Source organism: Asparagus officinalis, chromosome 2, assembly GCF_001876935.1.
Source record: "Asparagus officinalis chromosome 2, Aspof.V1, whole genome shotgun sequence".
Taxonomy (NCBI): Eukaryota; Viridiplantae; Streptophyta; class Magnoliopsida; order Asparagales; family Asparagaceae; genus Asparagus; species Asparagus officinalis.
This window is the reverse complement of record NC_033795.1, coordinates 83,891,658-83,916,383: the sequence shown is the minus strand read 5'-3', so window position 1 is coordinate 83,916,383 and position 24,726 is coordinate 83,891,658. Positions and strand designations below refer to the sequence as shown.

The following is a 24,726-nucleotide window of genomic DNA, read 5'->3' as shown; positions in this document are numbered from 1 at the left end:
AGTTATCAACAGATAGGACTTGCACAGGATCCCACACGTCGGTGTGCACCAACTCTAATTTTCTGCAGTTTTGGAGCCTGCGTGTTCTTATTAAAGCTCACCTTCTTCTGTTTGCCTAGGATGCTGTCCTCACAGAAAGTCAGATCGATCTTGCTCAGATCAAGAAGCCTCTCTCCCGTGGCCATAATCTGCATCCCCTTCTCGCTCATGTGGTCAAGTCGTCGATGCTAAGTCATGCAGTTGATGGATGATGATGATGCTTATCCTGCGGTAAGCAAGCGGTTGATCTTCCCATTAGCGATGTGAGAGACCCCTTACGTTTTTCGTGTGCTATCACCTGGGCACCCTTGGACACCTCCCAGCTTCCCTGCTCAAAGGATACTCTGTAACCAGAGTCAGTCAGTTGCCCAACTAATATAAGATTCCGCCTGAGATCTGGTACATGTTGAACATCATTCAGCGTCAAGGTAGTTCCACCCTCCATATTGAGGGTACAATTTCCCTTCCCAGAGACCTTGCAAGGTTGGTCGTCGCCAAGATAGACTGTTCCCAATTCCTTCTTCACGAACGATGAAAGCAGCTTTTGTTGTGATGTTACATGGAAAGATGTGCTAAAGTCGATGACCCACGCTTCGTTCTTGTCTTTAAGAGATAGGAGAAGCGCATCCGAATCCGTCTCGTGCATAAGATTGACTGCATCGTCAGCCTGATCATCCCCTGCTAATGCTGGAACAGAAGCTCTGCAGTCCCGTGCAAAGTGACAATTCTTTCCACATTTGAAGCACTTCCCTTCATCGTAACCATTCGGGTCCGGCCCTTTAGTTTTCCCTCTGGACTTTGATCGGCCTCGTTGTCCCCTACCCTTCTTCTGCGCATGTCCTCGTGCCTCGACATGCAGAGTACTCCCACTGCTAGAGGTCTCAGCTCCTGAGACTTTACGGCGAGATTCTTCATCCAGAATTGCCTCAATCACCGTGTCGAGTTTTATCTCATCATTGTCATTGGCATTGCTCACCGCCATCACCATATTCTTCCATGAATCTGGTAGACAAGAAAATAGCATAAGAGCTTGGATCTCATTGTCGAACTTGAGATCCACTTCAGTAAGCTGTTACACCACAACCTGATAGCATAAGAGCTTGGATCTCATTGTCGAACTTGAGATCCACTTCAGTAAGCTGTTACACCACAACCTGAAATTCGTTCAAGAAGTCCGCTACGGTCGAACTTGAGATCCACTTCAGTAAGCTGTTACACCACAACCTGAAATTCGTTCAAGAAGTCCGCTACGCAAGCTCCTTCCTACATATTTAGATTGGATAGTTTCTTCATCAGGTACACCTTACTTGAGGCAAACGGCTTCTCATACAGCGCCTCCAAGGCCTCCATCAACTCCTTAGTGGTGGTCACATGCGAGACGTTGTAAGTCACATGCTGGTGAAGGTTGAGCCTGATGGTGGCAAGTGCTTTACAATCGAGCACATTCCCCTTATCGTCGTCCATCTTCTCAGGTTCCTCCGCCTCTCCTTTGAGGGGTAGGAAGAGATCCTTCTGGAACAATCCTCCAATACCTAAAATTTTGGCCATCAAACATCTCAATCCGAAGCATGTTGTCTTCAACTGTAGATCCCATGGTGAAAGATTTCGTCTTTCCCGGATCGTATGCTTTGATACCACTTGTTAGGGTACACGCCAACAAGAACGCCTCAAACGGAGACGTAAAACACACCCAAACAATCTTGGAATCACAGAATAAAACCAGAAAACATGAATTCAATCACAGTATTCACAGATATAACATGATTCACTCTTACGGAGCTACTCCACGGTGCAACGACGACGCCCAATTCATTTATATTCCTTTCGATGTTACAAAAGAAAAGGATAAAAGAAAACACCCTCTCTTGATCAAGATACTCTTCAAGAATTCTCACAAACTCTCTCTCAAGATCTATCAATGATATTATTTATATCTGTATCTTTCTCTTTCTCTCTCTACTACTGAGATACTTTACAAATCAAACTTAGGGGGGTAGTTATGAGTTTTCTCATGAGGGTAGGTGAACACTATTTGGGGGCAGGTGAATACTGTAGTAGGGGATAGGTGAACACCATTCGGGGTATGTGAACACTGTAGCAGTGGGCAGGTGAGAAGGCTATCCAATACCCGACGTTCTCAACAATAATTTACATGTGACATGAAAATCAAGATAGAAGGTGAGAAGGCTATCCAATACCCGACGTTCTCAACAATAATTTACATGTGACATGAAAATCAAGATAGATTGAACATATCATTATATTGAGTAATCTATAAGTTACCTCATAACAAGAATCGCATTGCACCGTCTCAGCTTGGCATATGTACGTTATGTGTGTGTGTGTGACTGTGATACTCACATAGCATACTTAGCTCGGTTATGGTTGAAATATTTCCAACTATACCGATTGATTAGGATAATATTAATTGGACATATTTCTAAGAATGGTGATTGATTAGTATGTACATATGTAACACATGGGGCTGGTTGTACGAACCAGACTCCTCTGGTGTGGGCATATTTTATAATTCAAGGAGCTAAAAAATAAATGACTTTTAAGAGTGCTATATCAATCTTTTTCTATGTCGTGAGATTTATGAAGTGTGGCACTACACACCCCCAGGTACACCTTGTGTCACACCTCCTCTCTCAGCTACAGTGCACGGGGGCCCACACATGGGATTTTTTAATCTCATGTGTGGGCTCCGTGCACTATAGCTAAGAGAGGAGGTGTGGCACAAGATATGCCTGGGGGTGTGTCTGTACCATTTTCCATTTATAAACCCGAAACTTTGAATTTATGTGATTTTTGATATCATGAATTAAAAATCCATAGATCATAACGAGCTGTTTGGATTATTTGTATAGACTGTCCAACATCTATTTTCGTAAGTATCCTTCTATTTCGTAGTTGTTCCATATATAACCTTTGCCCATGGCCCATGGGCCATGGCCCATGGGCGTGTGTGTATAGGTAGCTTTACCGTTCTTACGATATTATAAGCAGCTTGGTTATAACTTGTAACACCTAAAAACAAAATATGATCTATCAACAACTTGGATAATTTACTATGTTAATTTTGATCTACTAAATTAAGGAAGAGACATACTGACTACTCTGACTCATGCATTAAACTATTATAAAATTAGATGGTTGTACAATGGGAGATTTTAAGATATGTGGATTAAGTTGAACTTTAATAAACCATCCAATTTTATTGGCATAACTAGCAATTTTTTTTTATTTTTTATTTAAAGAGAAACTAATGTAAGGGCAGAACTGTGACTTGTGGAATAGATTTTCCATTCAAGAAAAAGTCAAGGAGGCACATTATTGACAACGGGAACATTTCATGATGGTAAACTTCCGAGGCTCATATCTAATCAATTTAATTACAGTTAGATATATCATAATAAAGTCTAGATTTATATCTAATTAGCACAATATTAAAGAGGAAAAATCCAGTCGAATATTGTGAAACAGCAAATTAGATACACTGTTAGTCACCAGCAACTAGCTTATTCTCTCGGATGTTTCAGTTATAAAACAAAACAAAACAAAACAAAAAAAGATCTTTGGTTAATCACAATATTAACCACTTTTTAAATTCAAACACTCTTTAATTCCCTCCTCCCTCCCTCCCCCCCTCCTCCTATAAAAACCCACCTCCCACTCTCACTCCCCACTGATCACCTCGAAAAAACATGGCTTCCTCCCTCCCCCTCCTCTCCCTCCTCCTCGTCCTTCGGCTGCCGCGTCACGCGCTCAGCCCGCACCGTCCCGACCCAGCCGAGCCGCCAACCCTCTCGAGCGCCCGGCCCGATCCAAGTCGCACGGCCGGAGGCTTCACCAAAGTCTGCGACGGCGGGGGGGGAGGCCACCGCTTCGCCCTTCCTCGCGCCTCGACCATCGGCGGCTTCGCCTACTGCAACACCTCGCTCCCCTACGCCACCCTGGGTCGAACAGCCTCATCGGCCTGATAGTCCGTCGCGCAGAAGGCTCCAGCCAGAATCGGCGACATCTCGGATGGCGTAGGAGGACGCGGCCCCTTCCAGAAAGCTACAACTGGTGGGCCGAGGCCCTCCACGGGATTTCCAGCGACGGGGTTGGCACCCACTTCGGGCCCCTGGCCCAGGGCGCTACCAGCTTCGCCAACGTCATCCTCTCCGCGGCTTCCTTCAATCAGACTCTTTGGAAAAAGATGGGCCAGGTAATTTCGATAGAACAAATTTTCAAAACAGCCTCAAACCAGTAGTGTTTAATTTTCAAAACCGACCCATTTTTTTTTTACCAAAATCGACCAACTTTTTGTCACGTCAACTTAATCTCATTTCCTAATTAGTCGGGATTGCCAACGATCGATTAATGTATATATACTGCATTGTTTCAGGCTGTTTCCACCGAGGGAAGAGCCTTGTACAACATCGGCTACAGCGTCCTGACATTCTTCTCCCCGAACATCAACGTCGTCCGCGACCCAAGGTGGGGCGGACGCATCGAAACCGCAGGGCCCGAAGACCCGAAGCTCGTCTGGCCGGACTACGGCGTTCAGTTCGTCAGGGGCCTACAGGACGTCGAATGGGCACGAAGGCTCGCGGCGGGACCCTAACGCTAGGCCCTCAAGGTCGCGTCTTGCTGCAGCATTACGCCGCTTACGACGCTTCGAAACGCGACACGCACGGCGGGATTTATCCACACACCGCCGCACGTTCGACGCCAGCCCGTACGTTAGACGCCCCCCCCCCCCCGCCCCCTCTCGCCTGAGAATTCGGTATTCTCGCGACCCTTTGAAATCAAGTCGTAACGTCATTCTCGCTTGTGACTGGTTCAGGTGACGGAGCAAGATATGGTCGAGACGTTCCTCCGGCCTTTTGAGATGTGCGTGAAGGAGGGTGACGCGAGCAGCGTTATGTGCTCGTACAACAAGATCAACGGCGTTCCCTCGTGTGTCGATACTAGGCTCATGAAGCAAACGATCCGAAATGAGTGGAACCTTCATGGGTACGTTCGGATTGATTCAAATATCACGTTCAGAAAATCATAAAAGAAATTAGCTGCACGAACCGATTTATAATTTTTTTTTGAAATTTTTGATTCTAGTTACATTGTGTCGGACTGCGACTCCCTCGACGCCATCTATTCGTACCAGCATTGGCTCGATTTCAGCCCAGAGGAAGCAGTGGCTGCAGCAACGAGAGCTGGTATGTCTTCAATTGCCTTAACCCGAACTTTATCGACACAAGATTTATGTGCACATTGACACCTTGGTTACGTGTATCGTCTCAGGTCTGGACTTGGATTGCGGGCTGTTCGGAACAAATTACCACAAGGATCACGGCGTTAAAGCAGTGGCAGAGGGAAAACTGGCCGAGAAAGACATCGACAATTCTCTCAGGAACCTGTACATGGTTCTTATGAGGGTCGGATTCTTCGATAACATTCCGCAATACGAAAACCTCGGTGTCAAAGATATCTGCACACCCGAGAACATCGAATTGGCAAGAGAATCAGCGCGACAAGGTATCGTTCTCCTCAAGAACGAGCGCAATACTCTACCTTTGGCATCGACCAAGGGCAATAAGAAGCTCAAGGTCGCTGTTGTTGGCCCCCATGCTCAGGCTACCGATGTCATGAGAGGAAACTACGCAGGTGAAACATCTATCCATATCGATATCATTTTCACACTGGAATATCAGTGATGAGCTAATTATGAAGAGACTAATGCATATGTAGGTCCTCCGTGCCAAATCACATCACCTGAGAACGGAATCTCCAGACATGTCAACGTGATCACAAGACTGGGATGCGATGATTTCCGATGCAAATCTGCGCATAACATCTCTGAAGCCGTGGAGGCTGCAAATATCGCCGACGCCACAATCATTGTCACAGGACTGGATCCGTACCATATTGAGGGAGAGGAGAAAGACCGAGACAATCTTCTTCTCCCTGGTTATCAGACTCATCTCATCGAGCAAGTCGCCGAGGCCTCCAATGGCCCTGTCGTGCTCGTTATCATGTCTGGCGGTGGCGTTGATATCTCGTTTGCGCAGAACAACCCGAAGATTGGTGCTATTCTCTGGGCTGGTTATCCCGGCCAAGAGGGTGGGCACGCCATCGCCGATGTAGTCTTCGGACGATACAATCCAGGTAATGTAGAAATTTAAAGCATTCGTGTGATGATCAAAGTTAGTCACTTGCCCGGAACACTTACTCCAAGTTCTTGAAACAGGAGGAAGGCTCCCACTTACATGGTACACGAACAAGTATGTAAACTTGCTTCCGATCACGTCGATGCGGCTCCGACCAGATACCGAGCTCGGCTACCCCGGCCGAACTTACAAATTCTATGACGGCCCCGAGATCCTCTATCCCTTCGGCTTTGGCCTCAGCTACACCGGGTTCAGATACACAATCAAGAACTTCTTGGCTGCCGCCACTGCCGCCACCATCGCCATGTCCTCCTCCCACCAGAAATGCAAGAATGTAACCTACAGGGCCGACACTTTCGGATTCGCGCCTCCGAAATGCCAGTCGGTCGTCGTCGCAGACTCTCCCTGCGGTGAGACGATCAAGATCGACGTGCAGGTGACGAACACCGGGACGGTCGATGGGACTGACGTCGTGTTAGTGTACTCGAAACCTCCAGTGGAGATCGACGGAGCTCCGTTGAAGCAGTTGGCGAAGTATGAGAGGGTGTTTGTTCCGGCAAAGTCCGCGAAAATTGTGAAGTTTGAGCTGAATGCTTGCGAGGCCCTGGGGATTGTTGACAGCACCGCTTATGTTGTTCTGCCGGCAGGGAAGCACATGATTCAGGTTGGGGATGGAGAGAAGGCTGTAGGGTTTCCTGTTGAGATTAAGTTCTGATGCTGATAATTCTTGTTAGCCTACTGGCTTCAGTGAGCTTACTATTCAACGAGCAGTTGAATATTTTGTGCACAATTTGTAGTTTTGATTTAATAAATGCTAAGAAGTGATTATCTGACATGGCTGTTGACAGGATATCTTACTTTCTGTCTGTTATTTGAGAGATCAAGTTATATATGCAGAAGCTCTCAGAAACATTCTCAAGCATTCATAAATGAAATCATTTTCAAATGGGGATTAGTTCTGAAAAACAGAAGAAAGATGAAAGTTAACGACAAGAATAGCCGCAAATTTAAGACTTACAACTTGAATACTTGCAAAGAGAAAGTGACAGAAAATCTGACGTCTGAAAAAAAAAAACTAAGGTAAACAATAATTGCAAATTCAAGAAATATCTAATGCAAGAAAAAGTCTAAGCAAATATCCCCCATATGCAATGATAATAACAATTGGCAACACTAAAAGCAAAACCTGCAACAACATGATAGACAAGATGACCACTATTTTTGCTATCAAGGGTTGCAACAAAGTTGTTATATAACTGTAGGGGCATAAACATAAAGCTTATTTATAAATGCATGCGATTGATAGCATCCCCGTATACATGGTCATTTTTATTTAGGCAGACAGCAGTAGCTAGCATCTTCAAATTCATGCTCTCATCCTGCTCACAGTAGTATCAATACTATTAGGGGCATGCCAATTTGCGCTTTCGGCAATCCTTAACGCAGTTTGATGGACAGCGACCAAGATCATCGTCGACACTCTTACGGCAGCAAACCATCTCATTCACTGCCGCAGATCACAGGACACGATGGGCTAATCAGCCAATTTCCTCTTGCGGCTGCTGCATCATCTCCGCGTGCGTTTCGCAAGCATGAATGTCGAGCTGGCTGACAGAAGCAAGCGACGCTGTTGTAACGCTCTGTGACACGATCGTCATATTATTAGCCATTTTATTTGGTATTGCAGATGCTAGAAAGCTCCATGGGGGTGGAGGGTGAAAGGATATATGTATGGAGGTAACACAATCTAAGTGGCTTACTCGGTTTCAGTTTATGAAGGCATACTAGAAATTTTTAATCTTTTGAGAGGTAAACCATAATATACAAGAATGCACGTCTCTTTACCTGTTCAATGTTAATAACGAGGTCATCATACAGGGATTGCAGACAGTTAAAACGTATATAGTTCACTGTTATCTCATCGTCACAGGCTTTTTGAGCTTGACTCCCAGAAAACTGGGTACTGATAATGCTTATGAGCCTGTTTTAAATAATAAATAGTTGAAGCCAAAGGTATCATGTTTGACAATACCTACAATCTACAAACAATAAGCAGTCCACACATTTGAAACTATCTACCATCTGCATCGGGTCCTCGAAAGGACCGAAATGACTTGATATCTCAAACTTGGTTCACCAACCTTTCGATATAAACAACCAACACTCCATTCTCTCAAGTGCGACGTCGTAAATAGAAGCTGAATTGCTTTTGAAGATTCGAAACCACAAACTTTTGTCACTCCTCGCCAGTAGATGAATAGAACTCAGCCATCTGCATACCCCTTCCAGCTACTGCAATTTGGTACATTCCACTGGTTGCAATAAACAGTAACGACAGTTAATATCCATATTGCCCCTATAGAGAATAAAATGACACACAACCATTTGAAATAGTTTGGTTATGCGCAGCGGAGGCCATTAAATGCACCAATTAAAAATACTAGAGATAAGCCAAAGAGGGCTTGGTCAGGAAATTACTAAGAAGGTTATGATAATGCCTAACTAAGTGGAGGAGATAGATCTCAACAGAAGTGAATGAGTATGATTCATGCAGAGTTTTGGGACAAGACGTTATAGTTGTTGGTGGTGATAGTCAACATCTACAGCACTGGCCTTGGAACCAATTAATTGAAAGACAAGAAAGAGACGGTGAAGAGTACCAAAGAACATTCACCTGCCGCAGTTTAACGCATCCAATGCTTCTGGCTCTGGGACACTAACTACCAGATGAGAATGCTCAATCAGTTTTCCACACTGACCAAGTCTCCAACACCTTATTCTTTGATCCAAACCGGTGGAGAAGGCCCATATGCCATCTGTCCATATGCCTGAAAAAAGAAATTCTTGTGAGAACAAAATTTGTAGTGTGGACCTGATACAGCTGGGTGAATCCTTTTCAGAGGCAGCTATGCTTAACTAAAAGCAGACGAGTGGTAATGTAATACTAAAGACTCGAGAAAAAGAAACTCAAAAGTTCCATGCAAGAAACTTGCTTCTGGTTTTAAACATCAGAAAAACCAGCATGGCAGGATTCATCCCATGTATAGACAGTGCTGTAGACCAAAAACGAGACCATGGGCTGATACCTTTAACCGCTGAACTGTGAGCAGAATCAACTTTATCTCGATAATGTACCCTAAGCTGATAGTGGTTATGCATGCTATGACTAGAACACTTCTCAGTGAAGATTGATCCTGCCAGAAAATAGTTTCCCATCAGTAGCAAATTACAATCCAAGGAAAAAAAGAAAGCAAGCATCACACTGTACCTGACTCCCGACCAGTTACACAATCTGGCATGCGATTCGATTTTTCAGTTGGCTCACTACTACAAGAATCACTCTTCATTGTTTTCCTCGTTAAATCAAAGACAAGGTAGTTCACTGCCTGATCATCTCCACCACTTACAAGACAGTAAGTTTCAGATTTTGACAGCAGACAATCCATTCTTTCTGAAACATGGAGGCAGTTAACACCAGACTGGTGAACTGAATTGAGAATATGCAGGGGCCAAACTTGATGAATCTCAGATGATGCTATGTTGGAATTTGGCTGAGAAGTTGTCTGATTTTTGGCAGAATCACTTCTCCCGAAAGATGAAGGGTCAACTGGAACTTGTTTGGTACCCTGACCATTATGATTGTCACCAGCAGCTTCTGTTGCGGTAACTGAAACCCTGGCATTCTTCTGGGAGGGTTGATGCTTCAAGGATTTCCACCATCGACCTCCCTGGCTTCCTCTACCTGTCTGTGGCCGCCTTTGACAACCCATAAGCATTTCTAGTCTGAGCTCCAAAGTTCTTTGCATGAAACCATCAATGGTTTCGGTAATATCCCAGAAAGTAATGCTTCCATCGGTAGAACCACTAACGATGATATATGAATTTCCTGATCTAACAGTACCTACAAATGCAGAAGCACACAGTATTACTACAACAAAGATGATGGCAACTACTAAACTGTGCAGTGCACTAGCTCATGTTCATTGTGAAAAGTCAAAATTCTGATGTGTGCTTTTCTTAGAAATGACTCCCAAACCAGCTATCCCCAAGAAAATAAGGGCAAGTCATCCTTATTAAAGGTACAAGGAGCTTCCTCAAAAAAATAAATAAATAAATAAATAAATGTCCAAGGAAACCATAAAACGGGAGCACAAACAACAAGAGGAATGTACTGAAATATAGACAATCAATTATTGTTATCAGGTCGAGTGAACAGTTCTAAGACTCAGATCTCTCAGAGTATTAGTTTGTTTATTAGATATTTGATTATTTTAATGAAGTAGAATGGAAATATCTAGAAACCCTAACCAAGAAAATCAAAATCGAAGGTGCAGACAAGGAAAAAAAATTAGAAGGGACAGGATATGAAAATAGATTATGCAAGAGAGGGTACAAAATGAGCATGAAATTGAAATAAAATGAAAGACAAAGTTTAAAAAAACTAATCTTGGAATTGATACTGCAACTTGCCACTCATATGATTGCAGCCTATTTTACACAGGTATGGGTACGGACTACGGGTGCAGTTCGCGTGCAGTTCAGGTGCAGATGCGGGTACGTGACATGGAAAACTTGTCAAAGGTAGGGTACGGGACACGGATATATAATTGTATATACACATTGAAATTGATAATTACATGAGAATGATGAAAATTAATTTTGTTTATTACATCCACATGTTATGAAAACTATAAAAAAACCTATAGGATTTTATGTTTCATATATTAAGTAGATTATAAATTGGAAAGCCGCCTTTTTTTACTAGATACCTAAAACCCTCCAAAATAATACATTCGAATTGAGTATGGGCTGTAACGAAACCAGCCGGTGTCTAGCAAGTTGCAAGAAGCCAAGAAGTAGACGCGGAGTGTAAGATATACGTCTAATGTGTATGATGAGTGTTTTAAACTAGAACATCTATATGTAATTGAGTACAGGTCTGACAAATATATGCAAATTCAAGGAATGTCCAAAGAGTGTGGAGTCAGATATAGGTACAGGAGCACAGATATGGTGTCAGGATAGATTAAGTTGCAGCAGTTGGCGCCTGCTGTAGTCATCTGAAAATGAGGGGGATGGCAGTTAGTATTAGAAAGGACCAAAACTACATTGTTCAAGGCTGGTTGACTTGATCCATTGTCAATTTTTAGTTCACTTCTTGCATTTATTATTCTCACTCGCCCACCCCTCTCAATAAATATCAAAGTTTCCTTATTTCTCATCTTACTTCATTGCTCAGATGATTTGAAACAATAGGTCAATGAGTAAACTATTAGAGGTTTATGTTGAATAAACATAAACATAGAATAATATAAACAGCTTAAGTTGTTAGATTTGTGTGCACAATTCTGATAAATTGTTCTGAGCTCTAAAAATCATAATGCAAAACATGCTGGATAATGAAGTGCTTACCTTCAACCTGAAAAAAGCTAGGAATGACCAAATGCTGCAAAGCTAGAACTGGAGATGTTTCTGAAACCAATGTAGCAATGTCAACCCTGGAAAAGATATCATGGAGAATGAAAAATAAATACATGCTGCATCAACTGATTATCCAACAACCCCTGATAGGAAATAGCTTTCTTAGTGAATATTACATACCACAGCCGGTTAGGCAGCAGAAGCGCCCGTAGCATTAGAGTAGCATCCGAACAAGCAACCACAACAAAACAAACATTTAACCTGGTATTCAAGGAAAGACGACAGACTAAGCATTGCATATAAATCCATTTTAAAATACATATATGCACCTAAACAACAAATAAGCATTACGCTACCTGCTATCAACATGCTTCACAAGAAATGCAGTGACAGCCATGTATCTCCAGTCATTGTCTTGTCGATCCATAAGCTCTGATTTGGGCTTCAGTTTCTTTGTTTTAGTTAAATCTGATTCAAGCAGGGTAATTTTCGTGGTTAAACAATTTCCATTTTCAGGAGCTTTTGGTTCCCTTTTCACTTTCTGATGAGAACTAGCAAACTTGGGTGGCATATGAGTTGAGAGCCACTGGAAGTACATTGACAAAGTAGGACTATGTACGTCTTCAGAGTCTGTATTTGCCCCATTATGGTGCAGATTTTCAATGTCTGTACTCCTATATTGTAGAAGCCAAGACGTCAAAACTTGCTTGGCCCCAACAGAGATAAGTAATAATGGGTTATCATTTTTGTCAGCTACACCGTGATTAGAACCGCAACTTTGACTTGTAGTAATTATGTGTGTCTTCGATACAAAGTAAACAGACCTAACAGCAGATCCGCCCACATGCTCCCCAAGCAATTTGGACTCACACCATCTCCCCATGTCAAAGCCTCTGTACCTGCAATGGGAATCCAGTTATAGTGAAACTTCTTCATTTGGTGGACTATCAATTAGGTTATCGCATTTTACGGGTACCAAGATAAATGAGGGCATATTACAAGCTAAAGCAAGGGCTGGGAATCTGATAGACATTAATGCACAATTCGCATGGACCAATACAAGCTCTGTGATGACCATTAACCAACTTTTCAAGCCAAGCTTAAGCATGATTTAAGCACAATTCTTGAACAATCTATGCTCAAGATATACCTGGCTAAACGCCCATCTCCCATCCATTTGAAACAAGGTAGGGAAATAATATCTTACTTTGAATCAAAAAAATATAGTAGGATGTTATTGGAAGTACTCTACGTTGTGTTTTCTAAACTATTAGCTTCTAGATATCCTTCTCGCCGTTCAGGGTTACTCGTTACTCTGATTCAAATTAACCAGTATAGAAACAAAGAACAGAATAAGTTCATTGCTCTTGCATGGTAACAATGATATTTAACTTCAAAGATATCAGGAAGAAAATACTACCTATTACTCTGTGTTGCAGTTTGAAGCATTCTGCATCGTAGTTTCTAAACAATTTGCTTCTAGATATCCTTCTGATCATTCAGGATTACTCTATTTATTACTCTGCTTCAAATTAACCAGTATAGAAATAAGAACAGAATAATTCATTGTTCTTGCATGGTATTAATGATGTAACATTATAGATCACCTGGAAGAAAATACAATTGATTATGATAATTAAAATCATGTATGAAGAATATTAAGCATGAGCTATGACATTTCTTAAAAGTTTATATTTTAGACTACGATTATGCATTGAGCTGCCTTTCTGCAATGATTTGGTATGTTCATTAATAATTATACGTATGAAATGACAAACAAGATAACCATTTCGCTTTTTTAATTTTTTTTTTAAAAGGGCGTCGCTTAATATTAAACAAGTTTGGAAGTATAGTTTGTTATGCACATCTTGAGTCTAAGGAATTCGTTAGCACTTTGAAGTTTCACAGAGTACTTTATTTGGCACCACATATTAAACAATCCCATGTGCTTCTTAAAGGACTTATAGTGCAGTTAATGTTTCTTCATCTTATACCAATTGCTTGAATTGAAAAGCTCAGCCAACATGGTCAGTTAAATACTTCATTTCCATTGTCTTATGTAGTCTTCTTAGATGAATGACTATCAAATGGCATCAGCAACAAGGTGGACCGGGGAGTAGTTCATGGTGCAGACTGCACAGTAGAAGGCATGTTGCTGACATGGTCAATGGAGGGTCATAACAAAGAGGAAACTCGTACACTATTGTCTAGAGAAGATCGAATGGCAGGCCTCAGAAGAAACTGGTAATAGACACTGAACTGAAGAAGCAACAAAACACAGGACCAATATAAACTGAGGCCATGTATTTGTACATGTTTTTTCGAATTCAGATTAATGATTTAATTATTGGGATTCTCCCAATTCATAGGAGTTTAACAATTTCTTCCTTTATAGTGCTTGAAGATCCAAACCTAATATCAAGATCTCGTAAACCCGTCGTACCCATTTCTTTCAAACGGTCATTCGAGGGGTAAAGGCCTAACTAGTCTCCACAACCAGCCCATTCCTGGTGTGTAGTCTTTACAAGTCTGTACTCTGAACATGACAATCCAAACTTGGTCAACAATTGTATGCTGCTACAAGCCCTATCTCAAGATCTGGAATTTAAAGGCAATTGGATGCGCTTGAATATGAATCTCAAATCTGAGATATTTACTTAGTTTACACATCACACGAGGAAACTTGCAGTTGAAGAATAATGATAGAGATGCAGAAACATATGCCTGCAAATAGTGTCAGAAAGAAAATATCACACACTATTTTTACAAAGAGAACGACACATTAAATAGAATGAGCAAAAATAAGAACTTTTATTTTAATCAATTGATATAAGTAGTATAGTAAGAATTGACAAAGTGACTTCACTATCAACCTTGTTAATCGCACAGTTCCATCTTCACATCCTGTCGCCAGACATGAGTAACAACTTTTCATAGGAATGGATTGCATTCCAAATGATATGAAGCATACTGAATGTGTCTCTCTCCCATGGTATTGTACATGCAAAACCTTAGGAATAAGCTCCCTCTCCTTCACTGGTAGCCATTGTCTATGGATATGAATGTCATTATCCTGGGAAATGAATACCACTGTCAGTTCACATAAATTTCCTAAATCCTTAGGTAAAAAAGCTATGCTTTACCATATGCTGCTTAAAAGATTACATCTTTAAGGTTATGAGTGAGACACCAATTACATGATCTTCCCACAAGCTTGAAATTTCTCAAAAGATATTCTTTTCTACAGTAATTAGGTGACCGTTCTATTTTCAACTTTCATAAGAATATGATGTTGAAGTAACAGCATTCTGATGTAAATAAAATAGACTGCCAATTGCTTAGCAGCTACAAAAATGTAAAGTTTGAGGAATTAATGACCAGGGAGAGTCATAATTGACATTGTTGGGCAGTTTGTTAGTAAGCTCACAGACTGAACCCATAAGATATATCTTTAAACATGGGAACTTTGGAATTCAATTCACTTGGGTTATAATCCATCTGTGGATTATATCCCAAGCGGATTATAATTCAGAGTGTTTGGTAAATTTGGTGGATTATAATCTGTTTCACTAGTAAAGTGTTTGGCAAATTGGTGGATTATAATCTACAAATTGGTAGATTATAATCTATCATTGTTGTCAAACTGACCAAAAGGACATGGGGCTAGTGGTGAGTTAAAAAAATGAGGTATGGGATTTTGTAAAACCATGAGGGTACTATTTACTAGGTCAAACCTAATGGATTATAGTCCACCAAAAAATAACCTGGGTACCCCAGCTCTTTTTTTTTTTTGGTTGATTGTAATCCAAAATAATCCACTTGCCAAATATCCAAATCCACTTTTGTGGATATAATCCAATTTAACCACTTACGAAACATGCTCTATATTTTGAAAACCATGTTCACCTTGTAACTCCCCACCCATATTGACATGCTCCAATATAATTTAGGAAACTATGTGCAGATGTACTTCTAGATTATTTCTATCAAGGTTTTCTAGCGCTAAAACTATTAAATATTTGAAAAATGAAAAATATATACAGCATATAAAAATAATTAACCATAAGGCACATGTCACACAGAAATTAGGAACAGATTAAACCTTGGACCCTGTAAAACGGCAGGCTGTACTTCATACTATTCTTTCTAGACTAATGTTTAGCAGTTTTTAATCAGAACGAGTACTTCTCGTAAAGGAATGGCAGATTGTGCTTCATACTATTCCTTCTAGACTAATTTTGTTGCTCAGAAGCTAGCAGTTTTTAATCAAAACGAGTGATACTCGAATCCCACCACCACCACACATGCGCACACGCAAAGGAAAGATGAGAAGAAGAAGAGTTGAAAACCAAAAACTATTATTGAAGCAGTGCCACTATTAAGTAATTAAACACTCAGTTTAAGAATCGAAAAGGGTAGGGGCATGTTTGGCAACCAGAAAGTAAATAGAAAGTAGAAACTGAAGAGAAAGTACTTTCTTTAAAAAGTACCTTCTCCTCACTTTCTTTGCAGATCTTGTTTGGTAATCAGAAAGTGAAAATATGGAAAGTTGAGGTGGCAGTTGATGTGGCATCTATTTTTTAATATATTTTTTGGTTTATATGGAAATTGATTAATTCTCTAAATAATTTATGAAAACGAATTATTACTGCACATATCCAAAGTTTTACATGATTAAAATCTTAGCTACATCTAACCATCTTCAAGTTTAACCAGGTTTACTGTCATTCTGCTTAACTGCTACACAACTGGTGATTTTGGCATTCCAACAAGTATATTAAACATAAATGACAATTTTAGAAACATAAATTTTGAAATTTATAAATTACTCAATGATCATAACATATTCAGCATTGACACAAGTCAGATAAATACCAGACTTGATTTTATTTTATTTTATTTTTCTGTATATAATTCCAACAGACCCACCAATAAAGCAAAAAATTGTTCCATCGTCGAAAAGGAAAAAAATGTAATTGACATTTCTCAATTAATGATAAGTATGTAGTAAATTTTAATGCTTTCCTAGTGCTTTGATACCGTGTTAATTGATCTGGTATTGTAGATTAAATTCGTGTTATCCAAATGTAAGAGCATGCTTGTCAACTTATAGATCACAACTAAAAGTCAGAAATATTTTTAGGAAGATGTATATATATGCAAATCATGTGTAAGAAGTTCAAAAATTTTGCTAGGGGGAGAATGTCGCACAAGATAGGAGTACGAAGCATGAAGAGATCAAAAAATTAAAATTTTGAAGGCAACCGTTTCAAAATTAGAATAGATGTAAAAAAAATAAAAGAAAAATATTATTTCCTCTCCTCTCTCTTCACCTTCCATCCACTTTCTCCATTTTTTTTAAGAAAGTGAAAGGAGTTTTAAAAAAAGCCGACGTGGCACCCTCCACTTTTTGTTTACTTTCCAATCACTTACCAAACGCCAAATGGACAAAAAAATAGAAAGTGGAGCCACTTTCCAATATTTGGTCCACTTTCCATTTACTTTCCAATCGCCAAACATATGCCCTAAAGCTGATCACACATATAAACTAATCTAATACTAAAAACTAATCATCTCTCCAAAAACTGCTGAAGCAATTTATACAAACTAGTACTTTCTATTCTGCACAACATCCTGAAAATTAAGTATGTAATGCAATTTTTTTAAAGAGTTGAAAAAGTAACAGTTATAGACCTTTAGATACGCAAAACAGTTTTGATGTTCAGGAAAATCTCCAAGATAATAAGAGTTTGGACGCCGCCATCCTCCACAAGAAACTTGTACCACCTGCTCAAGTGTGCATAAGATGATTCAGTTGCATAAACAAGAGGAACAATGTATTGTTAAATGTTCCGCATAGTAAAGCATATCAGATAAAGAACCTTTGACTCGTTCTTTAGGTTCCATATTATAAAATCTGCAGACATAAACCCTACTGCATAATTTCCCTGTGCCAAGTTTTCCTTAGATGCAGACTCAGTACGGAGACACTGAATCGTGCTCAACTCTTTCACTTGCTTCATTCCAGTAAATTCCAAATGCTGGCTATTTTTGCTATATCTGAAATAGCAAATGCATCCATCGCCACCAGTCTATAAACGAGAGAAAGCAAGAGGTTTGTTACGGGACTCATATAATGTTAATAAGAGATTCAGGCAGTCAGTACCGTGTGCACTTCAACTTCATACATATTCAGTGTAGTAATCAAAACACTGGTAACACAAGATATCCCATGGGCCCCTTTAAATTGACTGAGTAAAGGAACCTTCTCCTCTATCTTACTCGAGTTATCAACTAGAAGACCCTCTGACAAGGGAAACACACTAAGATTGCCCCGCTGATCACCACATATCAAGACCTGCAAGAGTATAATTTCCAGTTTATAGAGTAGCTTTCAAGCATTTCCAACAAGAGAATCGATATAAATAGTTTAAGACAGTGGATATTACATGTGAATCATAAATGCTCTCTGTCAATGAACACATAATATTTTCACATAAGAAACACATATCATTTAGTCTTTAGCTTACTCCGCAAATATTTGTAGCAATGCAGAAACTATAGAAATATGCTTCAAATCCTTCAATCCAACCCAGACTCATTGCAGAGATGTAACAACTACAGAAATATGCTTCCGACAGCCTTTGTAATGATCATGTTTTATAAGTTTGGGCACCAAGAACATTCCTTGGTGAAACACCCTAGGGAAAAGGTTAAAGCAATAAACTGATAAAACATGATTCCACTTGTCAAGTCATCATTTAAAAGATAAGACATCATTTATCTCTTTGTTCCAGTCCTCTTATTTAACAGATAAACTAAAGTAAAAAAAGCTATGGAAAATATTTAGATACAGAATGAAAGATAAAATAACAGATGACACAATGTGCGCTCAACGTTGTAGAGTAGATTAATAGAAAATGCATACAAATCTAATAGAGCTCATGCGGGCTCCAGTATTCTGTTGTTAATATTCCTAAATAATAAGAATGCACTTCAAACCAGTTACCTCTTCTCTAATCGATGCATCTAAACTCATGATCCGTGTGCCAAAAGATGATGAAAATACAGCAGCTAGAAACACTGCATGCACATTAGTATTGTCAGCATTTGATTGCGATGTGCCAATGTTCCACAATTTTAATGCTCCTCTAGGATCAGCTGTAAAAAGGTGGCTGCATAAGATAAAATGATCAGTGTTTTTCATGGATGAAACATGAACCAAGCCTGAAAGGCACTTACTTGCATCCAAGTGATTTGCACCAGTAAATTCCCAACAGCTGTCTATCTTTTTCTGCTGACCAAGTAGAACACACTGCATATTTAGGGATAGGATCCCCATCTACAGCTCTAATTACAGTCACATTTCCTTTGCCATCTCCAACAGCCACAATATCTTCAACGCAAGCAGATAAGTTTAAGGAAATAATATCCATACAAATAATAGGTGCTTCCTTGCTGACTTGTGCAATTTCGGTCCATAGTGCATCCCCGTCAAGCAATTTCACGTGATATAAATAACCATTGTTTGTAGCAACATACAGTATATTTTCTCGAGCGAAGCGCAAACAGCGGATATACTCACTTTTGCTGTCACGAAAGACAGGTTGAAAAAAAAAACAATGTGAAACTCTAGAAATTAGCCAATTGGAAAGGGCAGGAGATAAAATCGATATATCAACCAAAAGCAAATGTTATATACAATAAGACAACTGTGAAAGAGAAAGAGACAGATGTATATACAAATAAAACCAGATGGCAGATTCAGTAATCGTAAAGAAGCTACACAAGATGAAAGGACAAGAGCAGATAATCATAATGATTACTACTACTGTTATTACTATCACTGTGTTATTAAAGTAGTACTACTAGTCTACTATTGATATTGTGGAGGGTACAATTACATAAGATTGAATTTTCTCCTGTTGGGAGGAGAGGAATTAGCCTCACTTTTCTACCATTAGATGTGGCCATCCTATGGCTCAAAAAGTGGGATGACATCATCCCCACTTTTTTGCGGCGATATCATGCACCACTAGTCACTTACAGATATTGGATTAGAAACCTAATGGCTATTAAAGTGGGAAGAGAATAAACCCCTCCAATTAGAAGGAGCGCATATTATCGCCTGTATATTATGCAGAAGCAGACATAAGAAAGGTGTGTGTGTGTGTGTGTGTATATGAATATGTCGGCGTGTGTCTATATATATGTGTATATATATACAGGCGCNTGGTAACAAACATAAAATTAGTGCTCGATAGTGAGATGATCACTTCTCATCCACTTATTTAAAGGGGGGACAACATTCACATGGGTGCACCAGGTTGGATAATTAAATGAACGGATAAGTGGCCACCTCATTACCAAGCACCAAATTTGGTGATTGGTACCACGCATACTCATTATTCTCATATATGTACGTATGTATGTGTGTGTGTAGGAGCACTATTAGCGACACTCGCTCAAGTCGAGTGTCGCAACTTTTTTGGCATGTCATTTTGCTTTGGATAGAAACTCTTGTCCACCAACTTTTTTGGCATGTCATTTTGCTTTGAGATTTGTGTCTTGTCCACCAACTTTTTTGGCATGTCATTTTGCTTTGAGATTTGTGTTAGACATAAAGGGTATCATTGAGATGTGCGCATTGATTTGTATCACATGCTAGCATAAATCTCAAAGTAAAATCAATGGATAAAAAAGTTGGTGGACAAGAGTTTCTGTCCACTTAAGTTTATAGGAGCTTTACTCATTTTGTGTGTGTGTGTGTAAAAGCAAAACCAAATAAAAAAAACCAATAACGGATGAAGAACCAAACAAAAGTTAAGCAATACCTGTCCATCAGGCCAAACAAGTTTGACATTTTTGGAGCACAAATAGTGAAGGTCTCTGTTCGGTTCTTCGATTCATTTCGTAACCCATCATTGGCTGTAATCTCCCTCAAGGAAGAAGAACGAAGTAAATGTACTTTAATAGCAGAATCAAATCCAGCAGTTACAAGTAGAGATGAGCCAGGATCATACAAGCATCGCCATATGCCTCTTCCACTGCACAATTGCAAGTGTCACGACGCATAATAATGCATTGATACGTATCTGAGCTACAATTTTCTATATTATCAACCTACACGTGCTCTTTAATTGTTGAAAGCTGCTTGCCATCCATTCCCCATAATCGACAAGTACAATCCTCGCCAGCTGTAATTACTACCTGCAAGGAAATTTTAGTTTGAAGAACCAATACGACACCTATAATTCATAACAATAGCAAGACATAGGGACTAGGTGTTGCAGATTCAACCATAAGCATCTTGATTCTCCATTTGAAAATTTTAAGAGTAATATTAAATTAATAATAATATTTATCTGCATATCCACAGTTATCTTTCAGAAATGTTTGTTTTTGCTAAGAGACCATGCTCTTGCAATACACAATACAACATCTGGGTCGTAGAGAAATAGTTTTCACTAAGTTTGATTTTAATAAATAAAAGAAAAATATATGGTACTAAAACTTTTTAGTCCACTGGTTCTGACGTTAGACTTCTAGTTGTTTCCGTCACCATAAGATAACAACGGCATACTAAAATTTGTCCCTTTTTTTTTATATCAAACTTATAGTCACAGCAGCAGCTGTGGCAAGGGTTTTGATGTGCCCTTTCTGAACCTTTTTGTTGGCTTTTTATTTCCATTTTTATTGCTGGAAGTTCAACGATTGATTCCATGACTGTATTAAAAAAATAAAAGGATGCTAACAGGAATTGTATTCACCATTTTCCAGATTTCATACTCTCAGGACAGAAATTCAAAGTTACAATGCACATGGAACGGAGGACCTCAGATAGGTAGCGGTGGTCCATAAGATTGCATAGCACAATGGTTGCAGTGTTATAATTAATTATATGTAGCTTGAAAGTATATGAGATGGAAACGCCAAGCCGCTAAACTATGAAGAGGAAAATAAAAGATATTAACATAACATATCTACTCCCCTATACTTAGAGAAGAACCCAAATGAATATTGTTCATGCTACAGTAATGATACAGTAAATATTGTTGCTTGAACAATAAATCAGGTCTGTCCTCTACACTCGAAGTATTGTTCATACTACAATAATTTACGGTTGCAGTAAATCAAATCTGCTCTTCATACTTGCAGTTACTATTCATACTACAGTATTTACTGTATCATAAACAATAAAGAAAATCAAATGTATTAAAACTTGGATCTTTCTTTAAGTATAGATGAGTAGATATGATTTCTAAATCAAATGTATTAAAATTAAGATCCTTCTTTAAGTATAGAGGAGTAGATATAATTTCTAATTTTAAGCATACAATAATTAAATCAAATGTATTAAAACTTAAAGGGAGGCAAATTCAAAATGCAGTGCTTAAAAAATAGGGAGCCGTGCTTTGCACAGGGTGCACACTAGTTAACAAGAAATGATAGGTCTTCTATAAGAAGACAGAAAGTAAATAAATAAATAAAGGAAAATTGCTGCCACCAAATTTTGTTCAATGAGAGGTATTTGACTTCAAGAAACACCTCAAATTATCTTTTCGGTGCATCATTCATCAGTTCTAGTAATCGTAGGCCAAATTGTGATAGTTACAGGAAGCATCCAAGATAAACTGAAGAATTCAGGTTACTGCAAGTAGCTACCAAATTCCTGATATTTTAGAAACTGCTAAACCATTGGAAAAGAGCCTCACCTACTGTCTATACAAATCAAGCTGATACACAATAATATACAAAAAATTTGGGAAAATGACAATAGTAATGTATGGGATAAGGATCGCAGAAAACAACATCAATATCAAAGGTTGTAATAACCCTGATTTTTCCTTGATAATAAGTAAAATATTTGACAAATTACTTTAGTATTATTCATGGTGTTTAATTAATTATGTTAATTATAAATGTTAAATTATAAGGACTTTTTTGCAAAGAGACTCTAAAAGATATGACAAGATATATAATATAAGCTCGTTGTGGGGTTTATTTGTAATTATGTGTTTGAGGTATTTTGCAAATGGATGTTCTTAAAGGGGTTTATTAGAAATACATATCTTAAAAGAAAAATCCTAAGTCTCATCTCTCTTTGAGAGCAGCCGTTAAAAATAAAAAAACAAAAACAGAAAAGTTTTCTGCTCATGTTCTCTGGAGGAGCGGAGGCAAGAAACCTTCAGAAAGGAATCATCTCAAGGGAGAAGGCGATGGGTGTTTGATCATCAAATAAGATATATTGTCTTATACTATATTATATTTATGTAGAAGTGTGTGCATTGATTTAATGTTGTGCAACTAATTATTATATTAATTTAAGCGGGTCTTGTAATTGATGGTCGAGCATGAATTCTATGGCCCTATTTGAAATCCCTGAACACATCTCTTCATCTTTGTTTCTTTAGAAGGGATCTCGATGCCGATTGCGAGTTGCTTTTGAAACTATAGACATGCGACCAAATTTGTGGCCATAGCAGCAAGCCCCATCTGTTTTTGATGAAAAAGTTATTTTAATGCTTAGCCCATAGCAACACCTTCTTAAGCCATTTTAGATATTATAAAATAGACATTGTGAGCTACTATTTGAGGCGTACATAAGGTATCAAAAGCTTAATTTCTATTTGGTTAGAGGCTTACAGGTTATGGTCTTTAAAAGAAAAGCCAGTAGAGTTAAGGAAACTATTAATGTACTGAGATTATTAATATGATATAGATTGTTTGAATAGCTAAATATGCATTAATATTTGGTGGTATGTTTGTATTGATGGTTGTTGACGTTAATTTCCTTAGAGTTTTAGATGCACCGGAGATGCATCGTGAATGGACATTGGATATTCGACTGGTTACGCTTTAAGTGGTGAATTTATACATTGTGCGCTGCGTATTTTCATATAAAATTATATTATATGTATATGTGAGATTTGTTCCCGATAGATTATATCTTTTTTATGAGTTACTCGCATATTAATTATTGGTAGTATCTGATGCTCATGGATATTTGATATAAGTCATGCTTATTTTCTTTGTTGACAATCATGTCTTTTCATATAGTAGTAATATAAGATGCATATGTGGTTAGTTAATTTCACTATTGGTTGGCCTTTGACAATTCTTTATAGAGTATTTGGTTATATGAACTTTGTTTATTTATCTTAAAACATATGCATATCAAGTCAATATACCGGTATATGTTGGAAAAAATAAGTAAGTCACTGTGGGCTCGATGTGTCTCTATGAGGTTTTTATTCAGCGCTATGAGCCCACATTTGGGTCTCACCATCCCAAACCACAAACTTAACAATTATGGGTTCACCAAGTCAATCAGATTATCAAAGTGTTGACCGTATTGAGACTTGGCCTGCTTACTTTTTCAATTGCATAATTTTTTTGATTTCGTTTCATTTAAAAGTGGTAATTTGACTTTTTGGTGACATTTCTCTCTCGTATAAATTTGTTCTCATTGCTTTTGGTTTATGATGGATTATCTTTTAGGTTTTGTAAAACTAGTGTATAAAGTATGAATTCATCTACTTACTGAGTTGTGAACTCATTGTGTTCATTGTGTTGTATTCAACTTTTTTAGAGACTCGGTATTAGGTGGATTGGAGGGACTCATAATTCTTTGAAATAATTGAGGAAGCTGATTCATCTTTGATAAATTATAAATTGTGGGTTTATGTGAAGTCTAAATGAATATTCTGATATTAGTTGAATTTTGGAATACTCTGTGATGAGGAGATTTTCTCATTAAATTTGAATTTTACTTCTAGTTAGGAGAATATTATTTTTCCCCCCTATGTAATTGGGTTGGTGTAGACCTTTTATTATGAAGGATTTTATTTCATATGGTAAAGGAATTTTTGTGGTTATTTGATAAATATAGATTTTTGGAGAAGAATTTAGCAGTTTTAGTCCGGCTTCAATGTTCCTTCGAGGTTCAGAAATTGGGGTCGTGACAAAGGTCTAGTTTGGACCTATGCCCAAAAGATCAACAGTTGAAGAGATGTTTCTTATTGTATGTTGCTTGTTGAGACAATTAATGGAAATTAAGCAATATGGAAAGAAACCTATAATTGCTCATATATTTTTACAATGTATACAA

At 38.8% G+C, this 24,726-nt stretch overlaps 2 protein-coding genes across 3 annotated transcripts in view; one reads left to right on the top strand and one right to left on the bottom strand.

The window, feature by feature from the left end:
- LOC109831461 (beta-D-xylosidase 1-like) lies at positions 1,632–7,044 on the top strand. Its single transcript, XM_020398781.1, has 8 exons — positions 1,632–1,660; positions 4,009–4,252; positions 4,433–4,624; positions 4,874–5,043; positions 5,143–5,243; positions 5,329–5,691; positions 5,776–6,192; positions 6,275–7,044. The coding sequence occupies exons 1-8, from the start codon at positions 1,632–1,634 to the stop codon at positions 6,907–6,909; spliced, it is 2,151 nt and encodes a 716-aa protein (XP_020254370.1). The 3' UTR covers positions 6,910–7,044.
- LOC109831932 overlaps positions 8,017–24,726 on the bottom strand; it is a 19,488-nt gene continuing 2,778 nt past the window's right edge. For both annotated transcript variants that reach the window (XM_020399413.1, XM_020399414.1), the window contains 15 exons: positions 20,743–20,825; positions 20,450–20,662; positions 18,858–19,205; positions 18,625–18,790; positions 17,782–17,973; positions 17,498–17,707; positions 17,310–17,402; positions 14,489–14,688; positions 11,972–12,514; positions 11,796–11,876; positions 11,607–11,692; positions 9,463–10,095; positions 9,281–9,388; positions 8,869–9,022; positions 8,017–8,506 (listed from right to left, as the gene is read on the bottom strand). In XM_020399413.1, coding sequence (XP_020255002.1) covers positions 8,431–8,506; positions 8,869–9,022; positions 9,281–9,388; positions 9,463–10,095; positions 11,607–11,692; positions 11,796–11,876; positions 11,972–12,514; positions 14,489–14,688; positions 17,310–17,402; positions 17,498–17,707; positions 17,782–17,973; positions 18,625–18,790; positions 18,858–19,205; positions 20,450–20,662; positions 20,743–20,825 — 3,186 coding nt within the window. In that variant the 3' untranslated portion in view covers positions 8,017–8,430. The remainder of the gene's footprint in view (positions 8,507–8,868; positions 9,023–9,280; positions 9,389–9,462; positions 10,096–11,606; positions 11,693–11,795; positions 11,877–11,971; positions 12,515–14,488; positions 14,689–17,309; positions 17,403–17,497; positions 17,708–17,781; positions 17,974–18,624; positions 18,791–18,857; positions 19,206–20,449; positions 20,663–20,742; positions 20,826–24,726) is intronic.